Below are 10,670 nucleotides of genomic sequence, written 5' to 3' on the forward strand. Positions count from 1 at the left end.
CTCTGTTTTTAAATCTAAGACGTTTTTGCAGTTTACTCATAACAGAGGGTGTAGTATTTATTACTGAAAGAATTCTACCTACGAACTACTCCACCCTAGCCAACCTCCACCGAACGACCATCGTCGATTCAGCTTCATGCCCTCACTGCGAGATATGATATTTGATATGAGATTGCTCACCACCCTCGCCGGGTGGTTGACGCCCCTTACGATTCTACGGGGATGTTTAATTCCCACATAGCACTTCTTTGTCCCCTAGTTGCTCAGGTTTAGCTGAATCTCGGCATTGTGGATCCATCCTGCACGGACATCATCATGACGTCTGCTCACCCCTAGCCTCAACCCCAACATCTGACCATGGGTGGATCTCATCATTCTACGGAATATATAGGACTCAACAAACACCATGGTTTTCAACTCCGACATTTTTTAATCTCGAATCACTATTTGGAATTTTGTGCATGGTTTCTCCCTATGGACCACACAGTTAAAAACCTTAGCAAAAAGGGGATATTGCCAAGTTTTGCCCGTTATTCCTATCCTCCCGCCTTGATGCTCTCATGTAATGGATACTATTGTGTTTGATTGGAGTAATATATTTAGGTGGGGAACCTCTTCCACCATGTCCGTTAAAAAAATTATCATTTTTCATTCCCGACTTCTCTAGCTGAACCGACGACGAGGCTGGCACGGGTGGGGATCACTCTTCCTTTCATGGTGTTGCAACTTTGAATGGTGAGTCATGACCGAAACGCTCCAAAATGTAAACCACAATGGGGATAATATGACTAGAAAAGAAAGACATGCTTGGCTAGTGGCGGCGGACATCGCCTACTTGGCAGAGTGATAATTGCAACCCTCTCCTCCATCTCACTCTAAACATCGGTGTCCGCTGGAAGTTGACGCTAAACGGTCTAGTCGTCTAACAACTCGGATGCTCTTAGACAGGAGATGAAGATCTATGAGTTCGGCAGAAAGTGTTTTTTGCCATTGAGTTCTATTACCTAATAGAATTGTATTACCAGAGAGAGTTTCTTTTTGTGGAGAGGGCTAAGGCTATATATTGGAGTACTGGGCGATGGTGAGGTCGGGGCTCGGGGTGGAGTAGCTCACCGGAATTTCACCACTAGCTAAGATGAATCAATTCAATCAACTCCAAGTCACTACAATATCAATCAATTCAATCATCAACTCCTAGTCACCCGAATTATTTTGAGCCACAGTATCAATCAGTTCAATCAACTCCTAGTCACCAGTAGCTAAAACTTTGGATTTAATTCACTCTAATTCAATCAATCACAGAAATTCTAAGTAATTTTTAATTCACTCTAATTTAATAATTCAAATTTAAAAATTTGACAAAAACTTTGGATTTGGATTTATTTTTTTGAGAGAGTTTTTTAGGGCAATTTTTTGAGAGATAAGGAAGAGCCAGTCTTGGGCTGGGCCTCGTTCCACCAAGGCTGGCCCAGTAGCTTGCTGTGGGAATCCGAGCCCAGCCCAACCCACAAGGCTCCTCCTTTCGTTTCGTTCGGCTTATAGCCGAGGCGGAGTCGCGGAGGAGGCGGTGTTGCTTCGCTTCGCTTCGCGGGAGGGAAAGTCGGCCAACCTTCCCGCTGCCGGCGTCGGCGTCGGCGTCGCCGTCGGTCGCGTCTCCGCCCGCAGGTGAGCCGCTGGCATCCTCTCGCCCCTCCCCTCCCCCTCCGCCTCCCCCGCCTAGGGTTTGGTGCTTCCCCAACCGTTCCGTTCCGTTGGCTGACGAGCATTTCCCCCGTTCCGTTGTTCGTCGCAGCCGCAGGCGCCGCCGCCTCGCTCTTCCTCTCCGACGACGCGGAATCCGCCGCTCCTCCCGCTTCCGCACGTCCGCAGGTGCAGGTGAGAAGCGCGCGCCCCCACCTCCCTCCCCCTCTCCGACCCCCGCAGCAGCGCAGTCCCCTGCCTGCTGCTAGTCATCAAGTTAATCGGCGGGACGGGGCCACGCGTTTCCGGTCGGGCACCGCACGCTCCGCGGCGGACGTTCGCAGCTGGGGTCGGGATTTTGGCCGGGAAGGTTGTGCGGTGAACTGCTCCTGGCCGGGAATGTTTCTGCGAACTGCTCTTGGCCGACAGATCGTTTCTGCAAATTTTGGCCGGGATTCGGGATCGGGATTTTGGCCGGGATTCGCGTCCCGGGCTCCCGGATGTTCCGTTCTTAGTCATTAGGTAGTATCATATTACTTGAGCTCTGAAGTTATTGCTGTGATTCGTGAATCATGCTAATGATGCTTGCTAGTGTTCCGAGCAGTTGGAAGCAGATATTGCAGCTGATTGCTTAGTGCTATGGTGATCTATTAACCGAGTGACATGCAATTTTACTCGACTTGTTCTTATTGCGTTGCTGAGCCCAATTTCTGTCTGCCTTGCATTCGGATGCGTTTGTATTTCAATCTTCTGCTGATGTTGAGAATCATTTGCTAGTTTACTTGCGTTCTAAGTTACTGGTATGATTCATGAATGCTTGCTAAGGGTGCCACCTACTGTATTGTTTGTTAGGTATTCTGAGCAAAAAATCCTTCTGATTTTGTTAGTTTCTGAGCAATATTGGTTGCTGAACCCATTATATATCTGTCAACCTTGGCTGAGTCTTATGTACTGGGTGTTTTCTAGGATACAGATGTTTTCACAAAGTTAATTAGCTCTGATTCTCCAGGCAAGCATTCATCTTCTTTTGATTGACATTCGTCTTGCATTGCGTCGAATGCAGCGTACAACCTACGGTGTAAAATGCTGGTCTATTTCATACGCCAACCGTGTAGGTGGATGCATGTATTTTCTGCCTAGACAAGATTGCACGCGTGTGTTCTCCGGAATTAGTTCTAGTTCATTGTTGAGTATAGTCTGTAAATTCTATGGGCATGGTGCATTTGGATGCATAATTAATGAACTATTCATTTTGTTAAAATTTCTTGGTTCCTGCTCTAAACCATATGTATTGCACCTGCTGATGTTGAGATCCATCTGCTATAATATATACTCCCTCCGTTCCTAAATATAAGTCTTTTTAGACATTTCAAATGGACTACAATATACGGATGCATGTAGACATATTTTAGAGCGTAGATTCACTCATTTTGCTCCGTATGTAGTCACTTGTTGGAATCTCTAGAAAGACTTATATTTGGGAACGGAGGGAGTAGTTTACTTGGGTTCTTAGTTATTTGTGTAATTCATGAATGATTGTTAATGGTGCCGCCAACTCTTTTGTTTGTTACCGTATTCTCAGCAAAAAAATCCTACCAACTGTTTTGTTTGTTAGCTCAGAAAAAATCCTTCTGATTTTCTTTGTTACTGAGCAAAATTGGTTGCCGAACCCATTATATTTATCTCTCCCCTTGCAGAGTGTCAATATTCAGTTGCTTCCACAAAGGTAATTAGTCAAGTACTAGTTGGTTCATCTGCTATAATGTATAGTTTACTTGAGTTCTTAGTTGCTGGCGTGGTTCGTGAATGCTTGCTGGCTGTACATTTAACTCTGAACTCTGACGCTTGGAAACTTTGTTCTGTAATGCGGATTGAAAAATCTTTGATATCTGCGGCTATGCATATTGCTTTGGATTGCAGTAAGTTTGAGCATGTTGAGATCTCTGATATCTAGTTGGATGCATGAGTTTTTCCAATTGAATTGTACGTACTAGTTTAGATTTTTTTTAGCACAATCCCACTGTTGGTTTATCTGAACTGAATGCCTTCTTCAGAAATTGTCTAGCTGAGCATAAGTTTTCTGAGCAAGTTTGATCGTGCATCCCACAACATGCATCCTGTCTCATACTGTGCATCTCATATTCTCATTGCAGCTACCACCTCATCAGTGGCCGTGATGTCGCAATTGCAGAAGTGCGCGTGCGCCAACCGCAACTGCTTCCATGAGTACGTGCACAACCTCACACAGTTGGAATGCCATGAACATGATTCATCCAACCAGCTTGCTAATTTCTTTGTTATGTACAGCGATTGCGCTTGTTTCACAAGGGAAGGGCTCTGCTCCGAGTACTGCGAGTGCCGTGGCGACTGCAAGAACATCTGGAAACACGAGGAGGAAGTCACAAAGGAATTCGCTGAATACACCAAGAGGAAAGCTGATGAAGCTGCTGCCCAAGCTGCCGCTGCCCAAGCGGCCGCTCAACCTCAACCTAAGCCATTGCCAGCACTAGAACCAGGGTCTGCGCGAGAGCCGTGCCACTGTGCCTCGTGCAAGTGCCAAAACCAGTATGCAGAGTTGAATTATGTCAACCAGATGCATCCATCAAGTAGCTAGTTAATTGATATACTAATTGTCCAGTGCTGCAATTTTACTGTTGCTTGTTGATTTGCTGCCTGCAGCTACTGCAGATGTGTCAGGGCTAACTTGCCTTGTTTGGACCGCTGCGACTGCAAGGACTGCGGTAACACCAAGACCCATGAGGAGAAGCTCCAGGATCTAGGGATCAAGGTTGAGGATCTTGCTTCAGGTTCGACCGTGATGACTCGTGGGAAGGCGCAGGTTTCTTCTTCTTCTTCTTCTTCTTCTTCTTCTTCTTCTTCTTCTTCTTTAGAGGAGAGCACACTACATTCATGAATGCCGTTCTGCTCTGACCTCTGCCAAGTGCCTAGTACCTGAAATGTGACACGCTTATTTCAGGCTGTCAAGGAGTCTGCCGTTGGGTGTAAATGCCAATCCGAATGCGCCAGTCGCTGCGGTTGCGTGAGGCGTAACATCAAGTGCACCTCCAAATGCAAGTGCCAAGTGTGCGGCAATGACGACGGGAGCAGATTTCGTGAGCACACCCCTTTCTCTTCTCTTTATTTATGCGTCTCTTCCCTGAGTGATCAATCACACTCACTCGTGTAGTTTTCTCTCTTGTTCTGCGTTTATGTACACAACAGCCAATAAGTCCAAGGCTGGAGCAGGGGGTCAAGGGAGTACTCGCAGCAGCAGCAGCGCCGTCGAGTCGACAGGCAAACGGCCAAAACGCGTTGTAAGTTTGCTCCTCTGCTTGTGCATAGAAATCTATGTATGTCTGTTCATCAGTGATAAGCAACTAATCCTGGTAATCTGCTCCATTTGTGCAGGGATGACAGTAGACTTGAGACATACCAGAGCATGATGCAAGTCACCTTACATACTTACCATCCTCAAGTCACCTCCTGTTCAGATATCTCCCACTGTAAAGCACAGCCAGGTTCCTGTAGATTCCTTGTAATGGTTGGTTACTCGAAGCAAGCACGGCGAAAACTCCATGATCTGCGAGGTCGTTAGCCTCATAACGTGGTCTTGATCAGACGGATAGATACTTGAGAACATACATATACATACTCATGTAGGAATATTTGCCGTCATCAGTCGGCGTCCATACATACCGCGTGCCTGGAAAGGGTTGGTTCAGCTACTTCTTATGCATACAGTACATAGTTCCTGCAAATGATTTTTCTCTTATATACTTTAGGAATGTTCCGATGGTGTTTGAAACCCAATGTAGTATGGATCTGATGTGCATAAACAAAGATGCCTGGTGGCGTTATGATCTGCATTGCGTTACATAATCTGATGATATGCTCTCACTCATGTTTGCATCATCACATTCTTAATTCTATGGCTGTATCTTGCACTCTTCTTTATTGATGGTTCTGCTCTGGAAAATGGGGGTGGGTTAGAAGAACAATGATGGTGATTCATCTGTGACGCCGGACAAATCGCATGCAAGCTGTACTCTGAAGGAGGCAAAACAAATTGTTGATGTCAAATTGATCGATGCCGGGATTCTTTTATACTCCCTCTGTAAACGCTCTTATATTAGTTTACAGAGGGAGTACTAGTTTTCTGCAGTAGAGTTGGTTAGCTTGCCCTATACGCATGCACCATTTGGTTCAGTAAGCATCAGTTTTTTGTCCACTGAGAAACTTGAGGGTACACGGAATTTTCATCTAGTCACTTTCACCGTGTTGGTTCGATTCGTGTTCGGTACTTTGATAATTTGATATGTGGGTGGACTGGTGCTTAGGTGTTGTTCTTACTTGAACAAACCTCCTACTTATGGTTAACCCTCCCGCAAGCATCCGCAACTACGAGAAAAGTATTAAGAATAAATTCTAATCATAGCATTACACTTTTGGATCCAATCGGTCCCTTACGGAATAGCGCATAAACTGGGGTTTAAGCTTCTGTCACTCTCACAACCCATCATCTAATTGCTACTCCACAATGCATCCCCTTAGGCCCAAATACGGTGAAGTGTCATGTAGTCGACGTTCACATGACTCCACTAAGGGAATCACAACATACATATTATCAAAATATCGAACACATATCAAATTCACATGATTTCTCCCGTGACCTCAAGAACAAAAGTAACTACTCGCAAATGATAATCATGCTCAAGATCAGAGGGGTATTAAATAGCATATTGGATCTGAACATATAATCTTCCACCAAATAAACCATATAGTAATCAACTACAAGATGCAATCAACACTACTAATCACCCACAAGCACCAATCTATAGTTCCGGTAACAAGATTGAACACAAGAGATGAACTAGGGTTTGAGATGAGATGGTGCTGATGAAGATGTTGATGGAGATAGCCCTCCCCAAGATGGGAGAATTGTTGGTGATGATGAGGATGATGATTTCCCCCTCCGGGAGGGAAGTTCCCCTAGCGGAATCGCTCTGCCGGAGGGCAAAAGTGCTCCTGCCCAAGTTCCGCCTCGAGACGGCGGCGCTCCATCCCAAAAGTCCTCTCCTTATTTTTTCTAGGTCAAAATGACTTATATAACAGAAGATGGGCACCGGAGGTGGGCCTGGGTGAGCACAACCCACGAGGGCGCGCCTGGGCTCCCTGGCACGCCCAGGTGGGTTGTGCCCACCTGGTGGCCCACTTCGGTACTTATTTGCTCCAATATTCATCATATATTCCATAAAAATTCTCCGTGGAGTTTCAGCCTGTTTGGAGTTGTGCAGAATAGGTAGCCTGGCGTAGCTTTTCCAGGTCCAGATTTCCAGCTGCCGGAATTCTCCTCTTTGTGTGTACCTTGCAAATTATGAGAGAAAAGGCATTAGGATTACTCCAAAAAGCATTATTATGCATAAAAACATCATAAATAGCAGTAAGAAAACATGATGAAAAATGGACGTATCAACTCCCCCAAGCTTAGACCTCGCTTGTCCTCAAGCGAAAACCAAAATCGAAAAACATGTCCACATGCTTAGAGAGAGAAAGAGGTGTCGATAAAAAAACAAAATACGGACGTAGAAGCATCATGTTGATTATTATAACAGCAACAAATTTAAACATAAGACTCTTATCATAGAACTTTTATCATAGACTTCTCATGAACAAGTGACAATTCATCACACTATCGAAGTATAAAGCAAAAACACTATTAGAAACCAACAAACTATGCTCTCAGTCAACTTTGCAACTACAATTCATCATCTTTTCAAGAAGGGTCACGTATCGGAGCCTTTAGGCAAGCCCACATACTCAACCATCATATAGTCTTTTATGATTGCTAACACTCATCGCGTACACATGAGCAAAACGTTTCAACCGGACAGACAGAAAGATAGGGGCTTATAGTTTCGCCTCCCAACGTATTCACCTCAAGGGTGATGTCAACAATAATAACTCATGCTATCTATATTCAACTGGAAATATGTGCCTAGATTTTCCTCACCACATGATGCTTGCCAAAGGAGAAAAATAAAAAGGAATAGAGATAAAACTTCTGACTCTTTGCATAAAAGTAAATACATAAAAGTAAAAGATAGGCTCTTCGCAGAGGGAAGCAGAACTTGACATGCGCTTATTTGTTTGTATGCTCAACCTCTTTGTGCAAAAGAACGTCACATTGTATTGCCCCTTGTGATAGCAACCTTTATTATGCAGTCTGTCGCTTTTATTCTTCACCATCACAAGTTCGTACAACGCTCAATTTTCACTCACTCTAAATGATCTCACACTTTTAGAAGCAATTTTTATTGCATTATTGCACCGATGACAACTTACTTGAGGAATCTTGTTCAATCCCTAGGTAGGTATGGTGGACTCTTGAAAATAAGATTTGTGTTTTTAGATGCACAAGTAGTATCTCTACTTAGTGCGGAATTTTTGGCTAGCAAAGATAGGGGGCAAGCACCACATGTTAAAGGATCCATGACAATATGACTTCTATGTGAATAGAAACAAACATAAATTATTAGGTTGTCTTCCTTGTCCAACGTCAACAATTTTGGCATATAATATTTTGATGAGGGCTCACAATCACAAAAGATTTATAGGATAGTATATTTATATGTGAATCTTCTCTTCCCTTATTAATTCTTTCATGAATTGCATCATTGACTAATGCTATGTTTGTCAACTTCTAATAAAATTTCCTACTTATACTTTTCCTTATGTGGTGTCATCACCTACCATAAGATTAGCATATGGTCTTTTCATTTATTTCCTTTCTTTTATTTATTTATTTCCTTCCTTTTTTATTTATTTCCTTTCTTTCTACTTATTTCCTTTCTTTTATTTGCAACATGAAAGTAAAGAAAGCAAAAACTCAAACTAAACTTTATTATATCTCGCACACGATTACAAGGATAGATCACTAAGCAAACTCTCGAAAAGAAAGGATCGAACTAAACTTTTATTTATGTAAAGCAAAAGATTGAACTAAAATAAATAAAGGCAAAAGATAGTGGGGATGATACGATACCGGGGCACCTCCCCAAGCTTGGCGGAAGCCAAGGGGAGTGCCCATACTCGATACCCAATTTTCTTTTGGTGATGAAAAAGAAGGTGGTGGTGTTGATGAAGAGATCTTCTCCTCGGGTTTCCATGGCAGTGGTCCACCATCATAAGAGGAGGTATGAGTCTCACGGGTCCTACAACTAGCAGCCAAACTCATACCTTTGAACGTCGCCTCATATTCAAAGACTTGGTTTTGGAGATCATAAATCTGGGTTTGGAGGAAGTTGATTTGCTCGTTGAGGGTGAAGACGATGTCCTTCATGGGCTTGCCATCCACCTTGAGATCACGGGAGAGGTCCGTGATCATGAGGTGATTGGCATTGAATCCATGCTCCACCATCCCCTTGCACCAGAAGACCTATTGTTCCATAGCTTCAAGCCTGGCCTCCACGGTTCCCGTTCCCTTGGGACCTTGCACATCACATATGTGAAGCACCCCCTCATGCATCTGGATGGCTTTAGGGTGCTGCACCACCTCCCGCAGATATGGGTTGATGACGTTCTTGAAGAACTTGTCCTTGGAGGAGCTTGAGGAGATTTCTCCGCGATACGGTGATCAATAGGTTTGGGGGGTATATAAAGATTTTTTAATCTTGGGAAACAAGCAAACTGTAGAGAAACGGAGTCCGGATGGTACCCCAGGTGGGCACAACCCACCTGGGCGCTGGCGCGCCCTGGTGTCTTTGCCCACAAGGGTACGCTTCCTGGAAATTTCTTATTTTCCTATTTTTGGACACCGGAAAGGTTCCGGAAGGTTTCGGACATTTATCGGAGTACCGGGGTTACCGGAACCCCCCCAGGAACTAATGGGCCTTGTTGGGCCCTAGTGGAGAGAGAGAGAGGGGCCGACCAGGGCAAGAGGCGCGCCCCTCCCCTTGAGTCCGAATAGGACAAGGAAGGGGGGGCGGCGCCCCCCTTGCCTTTCCCCTCTCACACTCCTTCCTTCCCCTCCTCTTGGACTAGGAAAGGGCAGGGCAAACCCACTTGGAGTTGGTTTCCCCCTCCTAGGGCTCGCCACCCCCTTGGCAGGCCCTCTCCTCCTCCCCCCCTTTATATACGGAGGAGGGGGCACCCCATAGACACAACAATTGATCTCTTGATCTCTTAGCCGTGTGCGGTGCCCCCCTCCACCATAATCCACCTCGATAATTTTGTAGCGGTGCTTAGGCGAAGCCCTGCGTCGGTAGAACATCATCATCGTCACCACGCCGTCGTGCTGACGAAACTCTCCCTCAACACTCGGCTGGATCGGAGTTCGAGGGACGTCATCGAGTTGAACGTGTGCAGAACTCGGAGGTGCCGTGCGTTCGGTACTTGATCGGTCGGATCGTGAAGACGTACGACTACATCAACCGCGTTGTGCTAACGCTTCCGCTTTCGGTCTACGAGGGTACAGGGACACACTCTCGCCTCTCGTTGCTATGCATCACCATGATCTTGCGTTTGCGTAGGAAAATTTTGAAATTACTACGTTCCCCAACAGTGGTATCAGAGCCAGGTTTTATGCGTTGATGTAATATGCACGAGTAGAACACAAGTGAGTTGTGGGCGATATAAGTCATACTGCTTACCAGCATGTCACACTTTGGTTCGGCGATATTGTTGGATGAAGCGGCTCGGACCGACATTACGCGTACGCTTACGCGAGACTGGTTCTACCGACGTGCTTTGCACACAGGTGGCTGGCGGGTGTCAGTTTCTCCAACTTTAGTTGAACCGAGTGTGGCTACGCCGGTCCTTGAGAAGGTTAAAACAGCACTAACTTGACAAACTTTCGTTGTGGTTTTGATGCGTAGGTAAGAACGGTTCTTGCTCAGCCCGTAGCAGCCACGTAAAACTTGCAATAACAAAGTAGAGGACGTCTAACTTGTTTTTGTAGGGCATGTTGTGATGTGATATGGTCAAGGCATGAT

General features: G+C 45.2%; 1 protein-coding gene across 1 annotated transcript; it reads left to right on the forward strand.

The window, feature by feature from the left end:
- The first annotated feature begins 1,561 nt into the window (after positions 1 to 1,561).
- LOC123176402 (protein lin-54) lies at positions 1,562 to 5,566 on the forward strand. The gene is made up of 8 exons (XM_044590615.1): positions 1,562 to 1,665; positions 1,793 to 1,875; positions 3,834 to 3,906; positions 3,988 to 4,245; positions 4,360 to 4,519; positions 4,658 to 4,793; positions 4,903 to 4,994; positions 5,089 to 5,566. Exons 3-8 carry the CDS (start codon positions 3,857 to 3,859, stop codon positions 5,092 to 5,094), a joined length of 702 nt encoding a protein of 233 aa, XP_044446550.1. The 5' UTR covers positions 1,562 to 1,665; positions 1,793 to 1,875; positions 3,834 to 3,856; the 3' UTR covers positions 5,095 to 5,566.
- Positions 5,567 to 10,670: the final 5,104 nt, after the last annotated feature.

This window comes from Triticum aestivum, chromosome 1D (assembly GCF_018294505.1).
Source record: "Triticum aestivum cultivar Chinese Spring chromosome 1D, IWGSC CS RefSeq v2.1, whole genome shotgun sequence".
Taxonomy (NCBI): Eukaryota; Viridiplantae; Streptophyta; class Magnoliopsida; order Poales; family Poaceae; genus Triticum; species Triticum aestivum.

Coding starts and splice junctions, on each gene's coding strand:
- LOC123176402 (XM_044590615.1), top strand. CDS start 3,857: ATGTCGCAATTGCAGAAGTGCGCGTGCGCCAACCGCAACTGCTTCCAT. Junction 3,907..3,987: donor AACCGCAACTGCTTCCATGA/GTACGTGCACAA, acceptor TGTTATGTACAG/CGATTGCGCTTGTTTCACAA. Junction 4,520..4,657: donor TGACTCGTGGGAAGGCGCAG/GTTTCTTCTTCT, acceptor CGCTTATTTCAG/GCTGTCAAGGAGTCTGCCGT.